Here is a 23,414-nt window from a genome sequence, read left to right on the forward strand (position 1 = left end):
CTCCTTGTAAGCTGGGGACCAGCAGTAAAGCATCTATGAAGATGCTCTTTGGAAGTAATTTTAAATCATACAATTTTGCATACAGTTTAAAAGTATGCCACTTCCCTTATGTCAGTGTACAATCATCATTCATAATGTGGCTGAAATTCTAGTACCTGATTTCTATATCTGTGAAGGAAATATGTCTTATCTGAAAGAAAAATAAAATTTAAGTTATATTGTTCATGATTTTATATTTAATATTTTCACAATCAAAGTAAAAATGAAAGACTGTGATCTTTATATGTGGCATGGTAATCATAGTAAAGCTGATTAGTAGAGACACAATAGGTTAGGTGAGCAGCATTGAGAAGCCAGGGTTTTCTGCAAACCCAAGAGGTTTTCCCTAACTTGACAGTGTCTGCAGGTAAGGCTAGATGGAGTGCTTTCTGCCTTGCCCTGAAGGAAAATATGCTGTTTTAGCTTTACATGGTGGCATGCCAGTTTTAGCACCTCTTTGTTGCTCCTCCAAACCAAAGTAGTATTTGGTTGCAAAGAGAAATCAAAAGTTGTTGTTATAAGAAAAACTTCTCTCCCCCCCCCCAATTATTTTTATTAGTTGGAGGCTAATTACTTGATAATGTTATAGTGGTTTTTGCCATACATTGACATGAATCAGCCATGGATTTACATGTGTTCCCCATCCTGAACCCCCTCCCACCTCCCTCCCCATCCCATCCCTCTGGGTCATCCCAGTGCACCAGCCCCGAGCACTTGTCTGTCTCATGCACCGAACCTGGACTGGCAATCTGTTTCACACTTGATAATATATATGTTTCGATTCTGTTCTCTCAGATCATCCCACCCTCGCCTTCTCCCATAGAGTCCAAAGGTCTGTTCTGTACATCTGTGTCTCTTTTTCTGTCTTGCATATAGGGTTATCGTTACCATCTTTCTAAATTCCATATATATGTGTTAGTATACTCTAATGTTCTTTATCTTTCTGGCTTACTTCACTCTGTATAATGGGCTCCAGTTTCATCCATCTCATTACAACTGATTCAAATGAATTCTTTTTAACGGCTGAGTAATATTCCATGGTGTATATGTACCACAGCTTTCTTATCCATTCGTCTGCTGATGGGCATCTAGGTTGCTTCCATGTCCTGGCTATTATAAACAGTGCTGCGATGAACATTGGGGTGCACGTGTCTCTTTCAGATCTGGATTCCTCAGTGTGTATGCCCAGGAGCAGGATTGCTGGGTCATATGGCAGTTCTATTTCCAGTTTTTTAAGGAATCTCCACACTGTTCTCCAGTGGCTGTACTAGTTTACATTCCCACTAACAGTGTAAGAGGGTTCCCTTTTCTCCACACCCTCTCCAGCATTTATTGCTTGTAGACTTTTGGATAGCAGCCATCCTGACTGGCGTGTAATGGTATCTCACTGAGGTTTTGATTTGCATTTCTCTGATAATGAGTGATGTGGAGCATCTTTTCATGTGTTTGTTAGCCATCTGTATGTCTTCTCTGGAGAAATGTCTGTTTAGTTCTTTGGCCCATTTTTTGATTGGGTCATTTATTTTTCTGGAAAAACTTCTCTTTTTAAACTTGATATTATTTGTTTATTCCAAAAACCAAGTAGAAAGGAAAGAGAAAAGGATAAAGAAATACATGGATAATGATTGTAAATGGTAGAGTTTTGACCATTTATGTGTAGCTACTTCCAAATTCAGAAATAACCTAGAGATCATCTCTAGATTAATAGGTTCTATATCAACTAAAGCCAGCAAATGGATACCAAAGGGGTAGAATAGAATGAAACAAAGAGAAGTTATTATTTTTTTTAATCCTGTAATTGAGTCTGAAATTATATAGAAACTCAAGGAAAGTCTGCTCTAAACCAGTTTGTCCCTTCTTCTTTAAATATGAAGTTAATTAATTTAATTCTTTAAATAAGAGTTAATACATTACCTTTCCTTTCACTCTAGTTACTTCTGTTAAAAAAATCTAAGTCTTATGAGAAGACTATTTTTGTGAACCTGGTCAAGTCAGGATTTGACTACACTTTGGGCATGACTTGGATTTGCATAACAGAAATTCCTTTGGTTAAGCCTAGTTCTCTGTATGAGTAAGAAGTCAGAGAAATGATGTATGTCTAGACAGGATCGATGGTATTGCCTTTGGCCCTGTGCCTTAGTTATTAGTGAAAAGAGAATGCACTTTCAGCTGACCGAATGACTGACCTTGATTTTGTCAGCACACCTTCCTTTCCTCACATCCTACGAAGCACATGTATAAAATTTTTGTCATGGCCGGTCCTTCCTGTTTCATTAGTTTGTTTTCATTTTCCTTTCTCTGTTAGATTTTCATGCAGCACTTTACCAAAACCCTTTTCTGGAACGGTCCTACTCATGACCATATTTGCTAAGTAACTCTCCTCTAAATTCCCTGATTTTGTTGTTTTACTCCACATATTTAATAAACGTGTTGTAAACTGAGCATCTTAAGTGGAAAATAGAATTTCAAAGGATATCATTATAAAACCAAAGAGTATCCTAAACATTAAAATATCTATATCTTTATATGATTCTCAATATAAAGCAATAAAACAAAAACTTAATGTTTGTGACCGTGTCATATCCAAGTTGTCTTTGAAAAGTGATACATTCTGATTCTTTATTTGGTAGATAAGAAACCTAAATCAAACAGCAAATGAGTGTCACATACCAATTATTTCAGTCATTTTTTAAAAAAAAAATTTTCTTTTAGCATGAATTCTAGGAAACGAAGTATTTTGTATAGGTGTTATTGTCTACCTTTTTCCATGTTCTATTATGCATTAAGGCTACATCAATAAATGTAGCTGTGTTGATATTTCAGTTTCCACTTAATATATTTTAAACAAAGTTGATGATTTTTAGTTCATTAGTAACTTTGACTATTAAAAAGCTATTCATTGAAACCTTGAAATGGTGCATTTGCAGTTATTTTTTTTCTTTCAACTTAACAGCATTCACTATTATCTTACTTTTTATAAATACTTTTCATCATGTACCCTCTTTTAAAAGAACAGCCAATTAAATATAAGAATAAGACAAGAAATGTCAACATAGATATACTTATTGTTGAAAACTTTTTTGTAAGTACCAAAATACTGCTCTCACCCTAGTCCCATTAGACAGTTTTTCCTTCCATTTCTTACCTAAATTCCAAGCCCTGTGTCTCAAATAGTACTTGAATTGCCTCATAGATATTAATAATGTTTTATATTCCATACACTTACATTGATTATGTGTAGTTAAGACATATAAAATCTGATTATATATGTTTGTATATACACATTTGGAAATATACTTAATATATGAAAAATTTAAATATTATATAGATATATGGACAAACAAGGGAATTTCATCCAATATTATCAGTATCTTAACTACATTCATATTCACACCCTAAACAGATGTACAAAGTGAATAATCACGGTAAGCTTTGTCTTATGAACAGCTATCACATGAATTTCTCTTGTAATGATTACTTTTTCTACTTTACATTTTTGAAAGTTAGGATTAATAAATTGCAATAAACTATTGTCATTTGTGAAAAAGTATGAACACACTTTAAACTAAATAAATTACAGATTTTAGGTACATACATTTATGTTATGTTTTTTAAGGAAATAAATTCAAGTATTAGAAATATTTCAAGGCCATGATGTAAATAGATTACATATCTGATAGAACTGTAATATCTTTAAGTGAAATTTCATGACTCCTTGTCATGAACTTTCTATTGTCCAAGTAAGTCAAAATTAAAAATAGAATCTTTTAAAACTGTTATAAAAAAGCTTTAAAAATAATTGCTAGGATACCTGTGCTAGCAGCATATAAGAGTTATGTATGCTTTGCACAGGGCAGTGAAAACTCCTTGCTCAGTACCCAGCAGTATTACTGAAATTTTGTCTCCTAGTCCTTAAATGCTGCCAGTGGGAGGGAACCTGCTTCCTGTGATTGTTTTTTCCCCTTTGAATGGGAGCGATGGAGCACTTGCATGATGAGTTTGGTGCCTTGCATGAGAAAAACATGCAGAGGCAAGGTCTAGTCTGCATGCTGCTTAATGAATGTTTTTCCTTTTCTCTCCCTCCTTGTCATGCGCTTTCAGAAGACAACAATGTGGAAGGTGGGTGCTTTCTACTTTGTTTCCCAGCTCTCATTTGCTTTTTATTTCTTAGTAATAGTAGAGTACATCTTGAATGTAGACGGTAAGTTGAACTTCTTCCTAAGTATTTGCTGATTTCTGGATTGTGTATCATTTTTCATACAGAACACACACTTTCAACTCCCTTCAGCCCCAAGTGTATGAAACCCCTTCAACCTTAACTCCAGCCCTTGATGGACTTCAGCATCCCATGTAAACCTTACAATACTTATTTCAGTGTTCTCCATGGAAAAATGACACAATCTTACTTCTTTTATTTTAAATGAAAAAAATATATCTTTGTGGTTTCCGAACCCAGTGCATGATTCTCCATTTTTTTTTTCTTGATCATTTTCTTGATCAAAATGATTTCTTTTGTAAATGTTGAGCATTATTATATCATCTCTAGCCCATTGGTTTAGATTCAAATGATTTGATTTTAAAAAGAATACAAAATAAAGTATAAGAGGCATAAATTTAGATTATAAGTAAGCCATTGACTCATGGAAATGAAAGCATACAGCACTCCAGCATGATTACTGGTAAGTATTTTGTAATATTCTATGTCTGTTAAATAGAATTATGGTATTTGTTCAAGGTTTTCTAAAATTATCAAGAGATTTTGAGAAAGCTATACATTTTTCTTGTTGAATTCAGCAAACTAAAACATGTTTCAGCATCCTTTTTTAAATTAAAAAAGTGGTAAAATATAGTTGATTTTCTATGTTGTGTTAGTTTCATATTTCAACATCCTTACCTTTAAGGAACTTAAATGCATTAGGTCATGTGCTGTAAAATGAATATGTAAAGGATAAAAACATGAAAAGAACTAGAAAGTGAAAAGAATTGTGAAAGGGAAATTGATGTCATGTCAACTTACATAATCACAGCATTAGCAGTTCAGATTCCCTAGAAAAAGAGTCCCCATCTAATGTAACAGATTAAAATTACTAAAATTTGATGTCTCAAAGAATAATTCATGCTAATACAAAATTGATCAGTAGCAGATATCAGCATATTATTTGTGATCATTTCGTGGATTCTTTCAATTGCTTAGTTGCTGAACATTTCTGTTTCATTATTTAAGTAAAGCAAATTAAAAGTTTAAAAGAAATCACCAGTGAAAATTTTTTCCAGGTGTTGCTACTGTAAATGGCATCATTTTTTTCTACAGTATAATTTAAATAGCATGTGAGTGTGCACTTGGTAAAGATATTACCCTTACAGGTTTGACTGACATTGTTCAAAATCGTTCTCATTTATAATTATGCACGTTATTTGAGTTCAAAATTTTTTTTTTTAAGTATCTTTTTGTCTTTTTTTTGTATTTCCTTAGTCATCCTGTAAAAAAGTCCGTGTTTCTGTTCTTTTCTCTTTAAATCCAGTTGCATTCAAAGGGGCTTTAATATCAGCTTAATAAGCATGTATGACTCTCTCCCTACACATCTCATGAAAAAAATTGACAACATTTTCAGAGTATAGGCTCATAAACTATTGTAATAAAGTTTATTCAATCATTGGAGAAGGAAATGGCAACCCACTCCACTACTTTTTCCTGGAAAATTCCATGGATGGAGGAGCCTGGTAGGCTCCAGTCCATGGGGTCTCAAAGAGTCGGACACAACTGAGCAACCTCACTTTATTCTATCGTAATTTTTAATGTCTATGTTTATAACTCCACTTTGACCATATAGTCTAGCTGCCTTGGAGATAGGGAGTATAACACAAACAATGCAAATATTATTGATATTTAAAAATTTCCATTCTTACTAAGGTAGTATTAAAAACCATTAGAGAAATGTAAAAGTTACATCTTGCACAGAATTATTTCCCTGATTTATTTTACAAAAAAGTTATGAACTATTGTTAGGAAATGTATAGTAATTTTTAAATGAAATTAAATGAAAAATTATATAACCTGGGCAGATAAGCCGCTGTTCTTAAGCATATAAAGTATCATGAGTCACCAATGAATCATAAGCTTTTTAAACTGATTGTGATTTTTGTTTTGTTTAAAAATCACTTAGAAACTATAAAAGAAACTAGATTACAGAAACATTGACCTACTGTGCTAAATAATTTTTGTATCATAATTATATGACGATTTGTATTTGTGTCTGCCCCCCAGGAATGTGTAAATACCCCTTAAAAATTTAAGGACATAATACAAGTTATTTCAATAGTGATTCAAGTAATATACAATGCTGTTTAGCTCAAAGCCTCAAATATATTTGAACAGTGGGAAATGAAATACACATTGTATTAAATTTCTATGTATGCTTTATTTCTCTAGCATTTTCCCATATTCTTGAAATATACAGGGATTGAAGTGTAACTTAATTTCTAAATTTAGAATAAAGAACTAGGAATTAATGCTGAAAAGTAAAACATTTATAGATAGTGAAATAAATTTTTAAAAGAAAATTACTAGTATTCTTTAGAAAAGGGGTAATCTTCAATCTAAAAATTTCAAGGAAAAATTAAAAATAATTTAAATAAGCAAAAGGAATTCCATATTCTTTTAGAAAACTACCTTGATGAAATTATATCTTAAATATACTCATGTTAACTCATACTTTAATATTGAAGCAATGTTTAAGTAAAATGCTAAATAATTTTGTTTTCCATGGAAAATTACTTAAGCCTGTTTAAAGGTCATCCATTGTTTCTAAAAAAATCTCATTCCATAGTAAGTTCTAACTTTACAACTGCATGTCTGATGATATCTTTTATATTTGAACAAGCTTATTCTGTTCCTAACTGTGTCAGACAAGGGGCCATTTCTGCATTATCATTTCAGTGTGACTCAGGATTTGTTTTTCTTTTTTTCATTTAATTATGAAATGTCTCATTTTTTATGAGAGGAAAAAGATCAGACCCAGCCCATGTTTCAGGTATTCCCTTGGGTTTTTTTTTTTTTTCTTCAATATAATTTCGTCACCAAAGAATGCAAACCCTGTGGGGCCAGTGTTCAAAGCAGCCTCATCAGAGGGCATGCAGGGCAGATGCAATATTTAAGGGATTGGTTGGATTTTAAGTCATGCTCTTATGATCTTGAATGCTCCAACTGATGCATAGAAGAAATACACAGTGCAGCATATGCAAGTGTTTAAATTGCAGTTCTGTAAGTCTTTGCCCCAAAGCATTCCAACCCGGAGTTGAAAGAATGCTTTTGATTTGCCTCTGTGATACAGACACATCTCATAGGAAACAAGATGTCTGTCACTGAACATTTTTGTCACTGTGACAACCCTGCCTTCCCATGCTCCCTTGTTTATTGCTGACTGTGCTCTTGTTTCCCTTCAAGGTCTGGCGCACCTGATGATGGGCGACCAAGGTATGGGCTCTGTTCCTTTTCCACTCTGCTTCCAGTGTCTTCTTGTTCTCTAGCTGCTTTCAAACCATTGCTGCAAAGGATGGGCAAATGCTTGCAAGTTATCTGGCTGCAAATACAATGCATAACTTTGTTCACATTTTTTCATATGTTTTTCTCCCCTTTATTTGTTGGTTTGGTATTGGTTTGCTCCTTTGATTTTATTTTCCTTCATTCTTGCACTACAATATCTGCAAATAAATGAGACATAAGAACTTGTAATTGAAAGTTTCCATACGTTTATCAGCATATGCAGTTAAGGGTAGTTATAGTAAAGAAAATCAGAGAACCATTAATATATGAAAGAAGATACTTGGTTTAATGTACTGCACCAAAAAGAGTCCATTTTTCACCCATGCATGGCAGTTTGGGAACATATGCAGACATCTTTGGCTTCTGGCTTCTTGAATGCTGAGTATAGTGTTTTACAAAATCAATACTTTTTCTACCTACAGGCATTGTGTATCTCCTTTTGTGCAGTCTTTTAAAGTGAGCATGGGCTTTCTAATTTCCTTGCACGTATTGCCTTTAAAAAAGGCAGATTTCTCAACATGTATTGATTATATTTCCATTTGTTTTCAAACCCTTATCCCTTCTTATATATTTAATTTTCAAAGAGTAGTACATTTACATATATTCATAATTCTTATTGTTGTTTCTCTCCTCTTTATTCTCTTTGTATGGAAACCCTTTCTTCATGGAACCATTTCATCAAATCCATAGGTAAAAGTAAAGGTATTACATTATTTTATTTCTTCTTAATATCATCTATATGAATAACAGTGTGTCTAAGTTATGCAAATATATTTAGACCTTTTGGCATTAGTAATGGGCACTGGGAGGTAGGTGTGAGTGGTAATGAATATTTTATGAATTTAAGGTAAGAAAAATCCATCAAAATGTTTCCCTCTGTTTTTTCTGACTCTTTAGAGTGGTTTTTTTTTCATGTCAGCCGCTTATATAATTAGCATATTTAAAGATTAGTTACAGGTTTCAGTGCCAGTTTTTGCAGTATCATTTAATGGTAGTTAAATAATAAGTGTAGCCACCAGAAACATATCATCCTCAAATATTTAATTCTGGAGGACACCTGCACCAGCTATTCTGCCTGAGAATGTAAGTCTAAGCATGTGCAGCATTGAAATGGTCCTGCTGCAGGCTCCTCAGGCTGTGGTCTGCTAGATGTTGTATTAACACATTGACTCCATGGTAACTCTAAAAGGTAGTTTCATAAGAGAGACAAAGGCTCAAGACAAGCCTGCTCTTTCTTGTGTGCATACTAACTTTGTTTTAAGAACATTGTCAACTAGGTGTACATTTCTGCATCCCTTGGTAAGTCAGGCATGTGTATTCTTTGACAGTATTGGTGCCAAGTTTAAAAGCATGCTGAGTTTGCCGTTTAGAACCGTGCACATTGTGTTTAACGTTTTCATTCAAAGAAAATAGACGATATGCAGCTGTGGTAAATATGTCTCATAGCCTTTAACCATTTTTAACTGTGTATTAATAAATGCGCCCTTGGTATCTAGTTTTGTTTTATTTTGGCTGTTTTAAGCACATGTGTTTCTTTTAATTCTCTGAATCTCTCTTTTTCTCTGAATCTTAATCAGACAAATTGGTACCAAAGTTCACAGATCTCTCCCTTTACATTAGTGTCATCTAGCAGGGAAGCTTTTCCATTTAAAAAAAGCCCTGAATGTGAGTGTAGAAATAAGTAAGAGAGGATATCAAAGTTTTAAATGTGTAACATAGACCTTTAGAAACAAATGTTGTTTGAGTACTTTGAGCCAATAAAAAGAGAACATATGTTATTGCAGTTTGTACTTTGGTCAGCCATTTCCAATAATATAATTTAACCTTATTTTATACTTTCAGCAACCATGAAAATGACAACATGTATCAGTTCTTTTAGAAATTGTGTGTACCATTTGGGATACTTTTTAAAATTCTTTTTTTTTTTTTTTTTGAGGCCAAACTACTATTACTTCCATTTCTGAAGTGGGCATTTTCCCCCAAGTTCCTTAGTATAGGAATCAGGCTGACATAGAGGGAAATGTATTTATATTTTATTTTACTAGCTGAGTGAAGTAAATGTATATGTGTTTGTATATGTGCATGCATATATTCGTATGAATGCATATGTATACACAAACTTTCTAAATATACATACACATATATATCAATTATGTTGTGAAAAAGTAACTCTTAAAGATAATACTCTAATTATATTACCATTTAGCTCTACATATGAAATAATTCATGTTTATACTTAGCTGATATTCATTTTGGTATAATTAAAGTTAAGTGTCACTTAACTTTATTCAGTTTTATTATGTCAGTCTTAAAAGTTTTCTATTGCTATGTGTGTCAAAAATATTTTTGCTTTACCAGTTTTCACCAAATTTTATTTCTCAATCAGTACAAAACTATACAGGACAGGAATTTGGTATTTACTTTACATTACTTTCCTGTTAATAGGACTAGGATGCTTCTTGGTGTTAAATGGGAAAAGAAGACTTTGAGATGGACTTGGGTATTTTGTAAACAGTGATCACCTTTACAAGTTGGTTAAGATATATATATATATATGCATGTATATATATATATATATATAAAATGAGAAACATGATTTGTAAGTCTGCATTAGTTGCAAATTAGTTCAACAAATCTGCATTCTAGAACAAAAAATCCAATCTTAACTGTGATGAATCATAAATGAGTATCAATCAAATAGGGAATAAAAACATGGATAAGTTAAATGAAAGATATGGAAGTGCAGGGAGAGTGGTAAATAGTATGATCAGTGATGGGCATTCAGAAAAAATAAAGATAGTATGAATCAGGGCCTCCTTTAGGAGGCTATCCTTGCCTTGTACCACCTGTTGGAGGAGTCAAAAATGTCTAGAAACTTTACAGTGTAACCTTTTGTATCAGGTTAAATCCTAGTTGTGCATAAAATGTGTTAAATCTACCTAATAAAAGCAAAAACAGATCTCCTTTGGAAATTCATGCTTCTCAAATTTTCCCATCAAATTATAATCCTGAAACATTTTTTGGACCCAACATTTCTCTTCAGTAGTGAATTCAGGTGCTCTGGAATAATCATTTGTGAATTAAAATCTTCCTTTATTGAATCCAGAAGCAAAACTAGGTTCAGGAATATTATTGCTATTGTTTTGATATATTTTATATAGATTCTTAGGTATATTCTGAACTTTTAAATGTCCAATGACAGACAAATGTATTTCATTTTGTACATTTTAAAAAGGAACATTTCTTCCGATAACCTCCTTCATCCTTCTCCTCAGGCTTCTCTCTAGAGGTAAGCACTGGTATCGCTTTGTGATGTATCCTTACACAGTTGGTATGGATCCTTCCAAACTCCGTAATTATTTCTTCAGGGTTTGAAAACTGCAGAATTCCTTATCATATTGTATGACAAAAGCAGATAAGTCAGCTGGAGATGTGTTAGGGCTCATTGCTTTGCTGGCACAATCAAAATGAATGAAATAAAAACTTTTTCACTCTTTCTGTAGGCCATCTTGACTCATATTTTCACTTGGTCATTCTGTTTCACATTTTAAAGTTGATTATTTTGATTTGTTTTGATGTTTTCTAAATGATTACAGTTAGGAATAACCTTTATTTTCTTTGGGATAGCCAAGAGAGATAATATTCAAGGCCAACCAAACTCCCATTGGTTGCAGTTAGATAGATTCAAGTAGTCTTTGTGACACTGTATTTGCCTTCTTTCTAGGTTTGAAATTTGCCAGGGTATTGTTAGGACTACTGACAATATTAACTTTATTTTCCACTCCTTTTGAGACTCTAGGTTTATCTATTTGTCTGGGAATGCAGCTTTTTGCTTTCGTTTTCTTCTATGTATGTTTAAACTGGTCACTTCCTTCCAACAATTGATTATATTTTACTCTAATGTTTGAGAAAAATGAATGACCATTTAAATCAGAAAATGTCAAAGAAAGTTGTACTGCAAATCCAGCCATCATTGACAGGTTTAAATAGCTGAGAAGCATAGGTTAATAATTGTCCATTAAATGATGATCAGAAGCCTATATTTTCCATCATAACAGTTATTATAACTATATATTTATGTGAATGATTATATATTTAATGTCAACTTTTCCTAGTAGAATGTAAGCTCCATGAGGGCAGGAAGCTTGACTTTCTTTTTGACCATTATATTTCCAGAATGTCTTTCTTACTGTATCTTGAACTTGCCATTCTCATGATTTAAGTATGTGTGTGTTGGGGGTGTTTTGGAAAAGGTAGATGTAGAGGAGGACATGGAGGGTTTGTGGTGGACATAGTAGAGGGTGGAAAAGTAAAAGGAAACTTGTAAAAATAACTAGAAAAAATTGTAGCAATAGATTATATTGAATGCTCTCTGTCTCTACACTTGTTTCCGATCATATCCTTTTCAAAGTTACAGTATTTCTTTCTAGTAAAATATCATCCTGGTATCACTTTAATATCTCTTAGCCTATGAACAGCAATGGTCCTGTAAGGAAGTAAAAAGTCAGTGTGTGTTTTTGTGTTTGTAGGTTTTCAAAAATTTTAATGTAATTCACTGTCACAGTGGCAAATAATAAAACTGTATTTTCTAACTTTCACTATTTGTGTGATAGCAACTACAGAACATTTCCTGAAATTCACATATCATGTTAAACTAACTAATGTGGTTTCCATGAATTCTGAGTTCTCTTTTTTTTTAACCTGTATCAACTGTGATGTACCATAAGACCTGTGTTTAAATTGGGTTTCAATTGAGTTAGGATTGCAAGCTTTCAAACAAGCCAGAATTTGTCTTATCTGTGATATGTCTTAATGTGATATGAGTATATTTGCTATTCCTTTCATTTGTAAATCTGCACTGTATTTGGAAAATAAGTTTCCATTTGACCTTTTCAAGTGTTTATTGTTTGATTATCTGTGTTTCTCATTTTACTAGAAAGCCAACGTATTACAACTGTCAAGCATGTAATTACACATTTTAAAATTTCCTAAACTTCATTGTGTTAGTGAAAATGAAGATCTTAAAATGGAATAACTGTAGAGAAAAGACAGATTTTTCTCATAACCAATTGCATTAATATCTAGATATAGTTAGTTCCACTCACCTAATTGATAGGCAGTATCAAAGATTATGTATTTAAAATTTTATTTGTAATGTCAAGTCACAACTAATGTTCTATCTGTTCTTAAAATTGATTTGATATTATTAATACTTAGAGAAAAATAACATATTTAGTAGTATTATACATCTTTTTCTGTTTTCATAGTTTTTGTTTCAACTGTCATCTTTGTTTGTAACTAATTTGTCTGTGAAGTGCACAGCTTCCGGTCACCAGCGTCATGATGCATGTTTGTTTTATAACTCAGAAATACGTTTTACTGTGATATCTGATATAGAGCTAATTTAATTTTGAAAATATCATATCTCTCTTCTTTTGTATGGTTTCTAAAGTCATGTCTCCTCATTTAGCTTCAAAATATCAACTATTCTTCATTGCTCAGAAGCATTTTTGAGTGTTGACAAAATCTTAACTGTATTGAAATGCTTACATGTGATTCATTTGCAACCGAGGCATAATTTATTTCTGTTTATCTATTATGACTTCTATTGTTGCATTACTAGAAGCTTCTCAGCCACAGAACATGGAAAGACCAAAATTTCACTTCATGAAATAAGACATTAAATGTCGACTTCATTAATGTAATATACTTAGAAGGCTACATGACTTTAAAGTTTGATATTTATCTTGCAGTCTCCTTTAGCCTACCTGCCTGTCAGTTCTGAGCACAATGAAGAAAAGCTACTTGAAGAGTAAATATTTCTATATTACTTATTGCTGCAATGTAATGGTTTTTATTATTATGTTTTTACTAAGAAAAGCCCCAGCACCTTTTTTATATCTTCACTCTTGGTTCTGTGATGAGAAGTTTCCCATTTACATTTTATACACAATTATGACATTAAATAACTGGTAAACTAAACAAGATTTTGTTAAGCTTGTAGTGGGTTAATTAATCCTCATTGAACAGCACAGAAAGGATTCTTCACAGTATAACAGTTTAAAGAATGAGGTAGTATAAATATAACTTTAGATTCTTTACTGAAATAGATCATAAATAGCAAAAAAAAAATTATATCATATTGAATATTAAAAGGATCATTTCTTTTCCAAAATAATAATTTTGTCTTATTTATCCATGTTGAAATGTAATTCTGTTAATGTGAAGTGAAGTGAAGTGAAAGCCTCTCAGTTGTCTCCGGCTCTTTGTGACCCCGTGGACTTTGTCCATGAATGCTCCAGGCCAGAATACTGGAGTGGGTAATCTTTCCCTTCTCTAGGGGATCTTTCCAACCCAGGAATCGAACCCAGGTCTCCCACATTGTAGGTGGATTCTTTACCGGCTGAGCCACAAGGGAACCCAAGAATGCTGGAGTGGGTAGCCTGTCCGTTCTCTAGCGGATCTTCCCACCCAGGAATAGAACCGGGGTCTCCTGCATTGCAGGCCGATTCTTTACCAACTGAGCTGTAAAGAAAGCCTAAATTAATCTAGGTTTAAACAATCAGAACCTTTAGTCTGGTAAGAAGATATTTCTTGGCTTGACCAGTGGTTTTAAACAATACTGTAATTACCCAGGATACTCACTGGCTCATATATTAAAGGGACTTGAATCTTCAAGTAGAATCAGAACTCTGTAGCAGAGAAGAACTTTTCAGATAATCTTTACAAATTGTTGACACTGTTTTATTTATAACATATAATAGGAGACATTGCTTATCATGATAGGCAAAACACTGGAAATTTTGGCTAAAATAACTGATACAGACTTACCAACTCTAAGGAGACCTTAAGACTTTACTCCACTTAAACACTAATAATCATGAAACAGGATTCTGCTTCTTATTTTAAAAATAAATTTTAGGTAGTATGAAGGAAACTGATCACAAGGTATTATATAAGATGCTGTTGTTTCTCATGTTGAAGATTTCATTTTAGGGGATGTAAAACTCTGCCTTATAACAAAGGACCAGTATAGTGTGATATGTAAGTACCACAGTCACAAGACCTGTTCAAATCCTGCATTTGCTTTTTACTGACCTGGGGCAAATAATTCAGCCTCACAAGTCTAAATCTTAAGATCTGTGTTATTAGCTAATAAAAATACTCCATTCTCCAGTATGGTGTTACATGACAAAATGCAAAAGTAAGTAAAAGATGGTTTCTATCAATGGTGATGATAAAATATACTGTCACCCTTAGAGTAAGTGAATCTGAAAACTAATAATCTGTAATATGCCCAGGGTTTTAAGAAGTTATTAGTCTCAAAATCTGCCTATCCTATAAATAACCTATTTTTTATGATTATTTTTTATTATTAAGTTATAAATAACTAGACATCAATGTCTTGGTGGCCCATACTACAGAGAGTAGTGGTACAATAAAGCATGAAAGGTTAATTCTACTCAACCATATTTAGATATCCCTATATCTCTTTTATATTTTCACATTTCTCACACATATAATGATGAAGTTGAAATAGATTGTCTTTCCTTTGAACAAAACTAGGAAGTCTAGTTTCTTTATATGCTATCCTTTAGATGAGCTGAAGGAGGCAGAAAGAAATATTTTCTTGTGGACTGGAAGTACCTCCTAGAGAAAAATTTTTTATGAATTAATGTTTAGCCTCATTAATGACTTAATAGAGTGATATGAATTGAGTTTATACTTAGTCACCTGAAGACCAAATTTTCAAAGACAAGCTGATTAGGGCCCTTTCTTCTTTGATGGGTATCTTTGAGGGAAAAATAACATAATTACCTTGAGATACTTAAATAATTGGCTATACCCTCACATCCTTCAAGATCTTGCTCAAATGGCACCTGAGTCTCAAGAGACTCGTTTTGACAATCATTTTAATACTATGATTTGCCCTTTCATGAACTCTCTTACTCCACTCATTTTATCTCCCATAACAATTATCTTTTAACACACTTTAAAATTTTTAGCATTTATTTTGTTTACTGTTTATTGTCTGGTTTACTTCAGTGAGAATATAAGAGAGCAGAGATCTCCGCCCTTATATATCTCTAGAGCCCCAGAACAGTGACTGGCACGAGTAGGTATTCAATAATACGTGTTTAATGACTGGCTGACTGATTATAAACAAGTTTATGGAATTTCCTTAAGATTTTACTTTGGATGCTTTTTTTCCTTTCCCATAATGCATTTACTTTCAAACGTGTTTTTTCCTTTTTGCTTCAAGGTAAATGTTCTAATAAAGGCAAAAGAAGATCAATAAAACCAGGATTTTTCTCCTTTTGAGGAGGACTCAGACTTGACCCATTGAATCGTCTTTGTTCTCTGCCCAATGTATGTAAGTGGTGTCACAGAATTTGGAAGGGATTTGAAAACCTCTCCATTAACCACTAATGGTCAAGTCTTTACTTTAAAATTCCTCTAGTAATCAGGGATTATTAAGGGAATATTAAATGAATGTTTCAAGAAAGGGCCAAAAATCCATCTTTGTATATCTCTCTGTGTATATAGGTAAGAGGAAGAGGCTCCTAGAAGTTGTAGCTTCTAGCTGGCATGATTCATTGTGACTTTCAGGAATTACCTTTTGGCAGTCTGTGACAGAAGTTTCAAAGAATGAAATGGGTCCCCTTGTACTTTCCATTCATGTGACTTATCTAGTGCTTCTAATGTTGAAAGAAATAGATTCATTTTTTCCTCAGGGCCTCAAATAGCTATATACACCCCAAAGGACCTTTGACTTTTTCCCAACTTAGGGGTAAATGATCAGATGTTCAGCTAGATGATTTATCAAGTGGTCTAGATCTGCAGCCACCTGTCCTAAACTGTGGAGCCTTGAATTGAAGAATTGCAGTGGTAGGAAATCTCTGAATTAAAAATCAACAACAAAACTGCAGGGCTGAAGGCCACATTTTCCTTAAAACGAGTGCCTTATTATGTGTCCTTTTGGCAAAAATAGAGTTTGGAGTGAAGTAGGGGGAGAGAAAAAGAGGGTAGGGAAAGAATTCTCTCTAGAAAGAATGAAAGTGGTTTCATTCAGTCTTAGTCATTATTGTTTAAATCACCAGAGATTTTTCTGTATGTGTGGCTGTTGCTTATGGTGTATAGCCATAGCTTTTCAGATGGCTAATTTAGAGATGTTTGACATTAGGACATAAACACAAAGCTAATAATAGTTACCACTTTTCAGAACACATCTTTACACATTCAAGTTATATCCACTTATACAAAATGTGTGCTCCACTAAATGCAGTTTTCACTTTTCCTCTTGGCTTGTTTGCCTGTACCTATGATTACATGATAGCTCATTCAGAATTGTAGCAGCTGAGGTAATCTCCAATAATTCTTAGTGTAAAAAAAGTACAAGTATATTATTACCAGAGACATGAAATAAGGATAGTAATTTCTTTCACCTTACAGAATTTTATTTTATTACATAACCCAGATACAGACCAGAAAATTAGACTACTGAGATAATAAAATGACTCATGTTATATGAAGTTTAAGCAATATTTATTTTTTGGCCTGGATTACCTGGTCAACTGACCCAGTTTTCCATTTCATCTTCTGGACTTGGCATTATAAAGTCAGTAGACATTTGGAGAAAATTAAATTACTCCATTCAGGGAAACAATCAAATTTAGATTGGGCTAAAGTGCTGCCAGAGGGATGGAAATCCCTCAGTTGGCCAATTGTGATTTAGTTCACAGGGAAATCCTCATTCACAAGCTAACCATAAGTTTTTTGCAGATGGCTGGTGGCAAAATACGCCAGCAATTCCTACTAAGCTTAGTGAGCAGACATTTTTAATGCTATACTGACTTAAAAGAATTACCTGATGCTTTGTTGTAACTGTCCTTCCAGTGATTATTTGTTTAAATAAAAGAATGCATTATCTGACCTGCAGTCACAGGGCATACAATTCAAATTCCTTCCCTGGCAGTGTGGTTGTATTTGCACTGATCCTTCTGTACTTGCTGTGTCCAGTGACATTCTTTTTGAGAGGGCTGGGTAAAATGAAGAGTCATTCAGTGCAGTGGAGAGAGAGAGAAGTCAGTGAGCTCAAATGAATGCCAAAACTTGGACTAATGAAGGTGAACCACTTTGGATGCTCATTTGCCCTCTTATTGTAAGGTATAATATCGTGACCTGTTAGGCCAAACCACTACACCTTTATTTTTCAACTACTTCAAATCTGTCATTCCCTAGTTAGAAGAATGCTTGAGGCTAGTCAAGTAGCCTACTTCCCTGTTAGAACGTCTGAGCAATCTTTGAAACACCTTTACAAACCTTGACCTCATTACCATTGTCCTGACCCAGGGCTTTTCAGGTTGGCTGCCTAGCTCTCCCCCCCCCCCCCCATCCCCGCCACCACCCCTCCAATATCCGCCAATCATCTGGAGCATATTTTTAAAATATATACATTTTCAAGGACCCGAACAGATAATTTTAATCAATAGGTCTATGGTAGATTATGATCCTGTACCTTAAAAAGCCCCTTTTCAAATTCCCAGAAAGCTTCTAAAGCAGAACCATTATGCGCAATGTTACCAACTCAGCTAAATGACTTTTGTCCTTTATGAGCTGATCTTGATCATCATAGTGAGTGATGAAGGTTGTTTTTCTTTTGTTCCCTCCCCCCCCGCCGCAGGGCCACTGTGCCATACATCTATTCAATTCATATTATTTCTGTGTTGAAAGATTTTCCTTACTAATAAAAATATTATCATCTTGCTTTAAGAGAAGTTAGGCCTTGGTCCATTATGAAAGGACTAGCAGAGGAGACATGGTTATTCAGTTAGGCCTACTCTTTATCCTTAAAACTAAACAATTGGTTTTCACACAAGTAAAGATGTCACTGGGCTCTTTCCAGTGACTTACACCTTGTGGTACATGTCATTAAAACTTTCATTGTGTAGAGTTCAAATACCTGCTTTTAAAAAAGAGAGAAAAAGACACAAATTGAATACATGGGAACATTTAAGCTTTTGATATGATGCCCACCCATGGATACTTTGTAATATATTTTAGGATCATTGTCCATAATGGACCATGATAAAGTAATGCAGACAAAGGAAGAGCCGAACAAGTGCTGAGTTCACATTTAAAAAAAGAAAAGGCCTCAAGCGTATTTCTAGACAATGGAAAAATTGACTATAATGACTTCCTTTTCTTTTTACTGGAGATTTTGGTGAAAGAGGTGTTAAATAAAACAGGGATATATCATTTCTACAAAGGTTATACTTTAGAGGGTGGAAATTTGGTCTCTGGAGTCTATTAAAAAAGAACAGGTAGTGTACTGAGACATTTAAGGAATGACAGACCCAGGCATAGAAATTAAGGGGAATAAATTATTAGATTTAAAAAAAAATCTATAAAAGAAAGTGATTAAGGCATGATGTGAGCACAGACAAACAGAGAAGAGTGCTGAAGCTGAGAAAGCCAAGCGCCTGGGGAATGGAGGCAAGGGGAGATGATCATGTGTGACAGCAAAATATTAATTTCCATAGGTAGGAAGGCGTGGAAGAACAATGACAGTAGCCTGGGAACACAGCTTCAGAAGTTAGGAAAGCTCTGTACATCCATGGTTACGTATGTCATGTGATTTGCGGGGGTGCCACAATTTTTTTCCTTGCCAAAGTTGGCTCTCTCAGTAGGCCTGTCTTGTTTAAGAGTTTAAAAAAAAAATACAGTATTTGAAGGTGCTGCATAGTTTTTTAACTAATTTATTTGTTCTTAAAAAGGGGTCTGATGAAAAGGGACCATAGACCACTAGACAAGTATTTTTTAATGTGAATGAAACATATCAGATGGGATTGTCCAGTCCTTGAGTGGACCTTAGTATGATTTAGGCACACTGGCTTGGCAGTTGCCTGGAGTCAAGGAAGAAGCAGAAACCACTCAAGGAAAGAACCTTATTTCTTGTCCAAAGATTAGCTACACTAGCAGCATACATTCAGTTATTGTATATACTGTCCTTCCTATCTCAAACGTGGCAAAGTGGATTTATTCAGGCCTAAGGATCATTGTTGCACCTAATATTTATCTCTGTTATAAAATTTTCCTGCTGATTTGTATTCACTAATTTGTCAATAATTGCAATTAGAATGTGAAATCCTTGAAGGCAGATGTTTTGTTATTTTCAGTTTTATATTAAGGATGGAGCTTGGTGTCATGGTAGATACTCAGTAAACCTTGTTGCAAAGCAGGTAACCAAAAATCATAGAGAGAGGACTTGAGTAGACTTACATTTAGACCCCAGACTTGCTGTCTCTTACTCTGTGACTTGGGGAATTTATTTGACTTCTAACTGCATTTTCCTCATCTGTAAAATGAAAATAATAAAATTCACCTCAGTTATGAGAATCACATGTATAATTATGAATAAAGTGTGTATTTCTAGAGCAGGGTGAACACTCAGTCATAGACATGTAGTAGAGTATTGGATGTGTAGTACAGATAGATGATTTAAATGAAGTTAATTTTCAAAGACAGCAAAAGGTAACTTTTAAAATAAAAAACTACATGAAGGAAAGATTTTTCTTAAAAAAGGTCAAACACATTTGCCCTTTTTATATGTATTTTAAAGTACAGGTTTAAATACAGTTCACAGATGGTGAACAAAGGAAGGAAGGGAAGAGAGAAGAAACTGGAGTGTGGGTTTGTGTGTGTGAGAGAGAGAGCGTGTGTGAGTCAGTTCAGTCACTCACGTGACTGAAGTCACCTTCGACTCTTTGTGACCACATCGACTTCAGCATGCCAAATTCCCTGTCCATCACCAACTCCCGGAGCTTGCCCAAACGCAAGTCCATCGAGTCGGCGATGCCATCCAACCATCTATTTCTCTGTCATCCCCTCTCCTTCTGTCTTCAGTGTTTCCCAGCATCCACGTCTTTTCCAAGGAGTCAGTACTTTGCATCAGGCGGCCAAAGTATTGGAGTTTCAGCTTCAGCATCAGTCCTTCCAGTGAATATTCAGGACTGATTTCCTTTAGGATTGACTTGTTGGATCTCCTTGCAGTCCAAGGGACTCTCAAGAGTCTTCTCCAACACCACAGTTCAAAAGCATCAATTTTTGGTGCTCAGCTTTCTTTATAGTCTAACTTTCACATTCATACATGACTACTGGAAAAACCATAGCTTTGACTAGATGGACCTTTGTCGGCAAAAGTGTGTGTGTGTGTGTGTGTGTGTGTGTGTGTGTGTGTGTGTGTGTGTGTGTGTCGGCAAAAGTAATGTGTGTGTGTGTGTGTGTGTGTGTGTGTGTGTGTGTGTGTGTGGTACACCTCTTACATTTTGTTTTGTAGTGATTTGTATTACTTTCATTCAAAAAAAATATCATATGTAAAGTGAGCCTAAGAATGCTAACCAGGAAATAATTGTCATCGTTTTTGCCTCTGAATAACAAAGGCAAAATGTTTTCCTTTATTTTTTTTTTAAACTTCTTTGATTAGGGTATTAAGATTCTGTTTAAAATGAGCTAGTTTTAGCATAAATCAGATAAGCTTTTTGTTCTAGATGGCTCAGTAAGAAAAAGCTCAGCTTGCTTTTGACTTGCTGTGCTTAATTGCTTTTCTTCATTAAAAGAGATTATACAATGAAAAAAAAATCATAATTTCTTCCTGTCCTTGAATTCCCTTCCTGGCTGTGTTTTGGAGAGGTAGAAATTATGTGAAGGTTATGCAAGTGATATTATTAGAGAGTAAATGAAGCTTAGTGGAGTAAGGGGGATATCATTCAGGTGACTTGGTAAGTCTCTCGACATTTTGGACCTAGAGATAACATTTAAATGAATAATAATTCACTAGGAGTCAGGAAGTATGTGGTAATCTGTCTTAAACCAAGGTAACTGTGAAATTTACAAAAATGGGAATCACAGTAATTGCTTCAAAATGGAAAATGACTTAAATACTAGAATCATAAATTTAACTAGAACTTTGGAAGTTTCCTAGTTCAAATGCCTATTCAGCAAACCTCTCTGTTATTTCTGTGATGCGTGATGATTCAAACTCTGTTTACATTTTCAAAAGGAAGGTATGCTTGCTACCTCACAAAGTAACAGTTTTGTTAAGGAGAGTTTTAATGATTAGAGTTTTTCCTTTTTTTGAATCAGAATCCGCCCACTGGAATCACTGCCCATTAGCCATCTGCATGTTGTTGTCGCTGCTTCCTAAGATGTTTATTGAGTTTCCCCGTCTGCTGTGCTCTGTACTTTCAGTTGGTCTGGACAAACGCATCCTGATTCCTCATTCACGCTAAAAGAATAATAATTTCTATGAATATATCCCTCACTCTCACACCTAGACCCCAGTTTTTCTTTTCTAAATTCTATATCTTCAGTTTCTAAAACTATTTTTCACAGTGTTGAAATCCTTCCCAAATCCTTCCTGGCTATCTCGTCCTTCTGGTCTGGATACACTCTAATTGTCAGTGTTTCTTAAAGTCAGTTCTAAAATTAACCACAGTTCCTCAGATGGATGAGCAGGGATGCTAAAATGGAAGCATGCTTTTGTTTCTGGAAATAATGACATCTATAATCAAAGATGTGTATGTGTGTGTTTTTTGTTAATTTTTTTTTTTTTTTGGTCACTGTTATCGTTCCGTTGCCTCATATTGAACATTCATTCAGTTGAAATGTCTAAGTTTTTTTAGCATACTCATAGTTCAGGCTTCTCATTCTCTACGGAACTAGTTAATATTATGAGCCTACTTCAAAGCATGAAACATAATTGTATTCAATTCCATTTTTAATCATTAAAAATAAATGTCTACTCAGTGTTCTATGCAAGATGCTAGAAATATAAAACTAAATAAAGCATGATGTGAAGCAAGATATCTGTCCTGGAGGGATATGTAGCTCAGTAATAAGTGAAAGCATGTTTTGCACATGAGTTTCAACAGTTAAAACCTTTGAGATGGAAATTATTTACGAGGACCTATATTCCTCATTAGCTGGATTTCATAAAATGACTTGTTGTTCACTGGATTGAATTTGGAATGAAAACTGACCTTTTCCAGTCCTGTAGTCACTGCTGAGTTTTCCAAATTTGCTGGCATATTGAGTGCAGCACTTGAACAGCATCATCTTTTAGGATTTGAAATAACTCGGCTGGAATTCCATCACCTCCACTAGCTTTGTTTCTAGCCATGCTTCCTGTAAGGCCCACTTGACTTCACACTCCAGGATGTCTGACTCTAGGTGAGTGATCACACCATTGTGGTTATCTGGGTCATTTAGATCTTTTTTGTATAGTTCTTCTATGGATTCTTGCCACCTCTTCTTAATATCTTCTGATTCTGTTAGGTCCATATCTTTTCTGTCCTTTATTGTGTCCATCTTTGCATGAAATGCAACTTCTTTATGGTTAGATTAGATACATGTTACTTTGGTCAACAGTGTTAAAGTCACAGATAGGTCAAATTTAAGTTGAAATCATCTGGGTAGTGAATCCTATGAGAGCAAAGAAAGAGAAAGAAGAGTCCCCGAACTCATTACAGTGTCATATTTGTTTTAGTTTATTTATTTAAGAAAACAGACTTACAGCCCTGTCTAAATAAAAATACCTTTATTTTTCCTATTTATATTAGTCCTGTAAAATAGTATATTCACGCTGGGTGGAAAAATATACTTAATGTCTTAGTGTATGGAATGAAAGACACTTCTACAAGTATATACTGTCCTTCACTTCCTCATGCTCTTCAAATTATGCTGGTAGATTTGGTTGAGTTGAAGTAATAGATTAATACATTGAATCAGTACATTAATTTTCAGCTTTTAAACTGCTTTCTCATATATTCAG

At 34.2% G+C, this 23,414-nt stretch overlaps 1 protein-coding gene across 18 annotated transcripts in view; it reads left to right on the forward strand.

The window, feature by feature from the left end:
- Window positions 1-23,414, forward strand: part of NRXN1 (neurexin 1) — a 1,155,776-nt gene that overhangs the window by 107,476 nt on the left and 1,024,886 nt on the right. For 9 of the 18 annotated variants that reach the window (XM_065927345.1, XM_065927343.1, XM_065927347.1 and 6 more), the window contains exons 2-4: window positions 4,141-4,158; window positions 7,484-7,513; window positions 8,273-8,284. The exons of 4 other annotated variants lie outside the window; for them this stretch is intronic. In XM_065927345.1, the coding sequence (XP_065783417.1) occupies window positions 4,141-4,158; window positions 7,484-7,513; window positions 8,273-8,284 (60 nt within the window). The remainder of the gene's footprint in view (window positions 1-4,140; window positions 4,159-7,483; window positions 7,514-8,272; window positions 8,285-23,414) is intronic. 5 more of the 18 variants (XM_065927348.1, XM_065927342.1, XM_065927354.1 and 2 more) reach the window with 3 other exon arrangements.

The sequence above is a fragment of the Muntiacus reevesi genome, chromosome 3, assembly GCF_963930625.1.
Source record: "Muntiacus reevesi chromosome 3, mMunRee1.1, whole genome shotgun sequence".
NCBI lineage: Eukaryota > Metazoa > Chordata > Mammalia > Artiodactyla > Cervidae > Muntiacus > Muntiacus reevesi.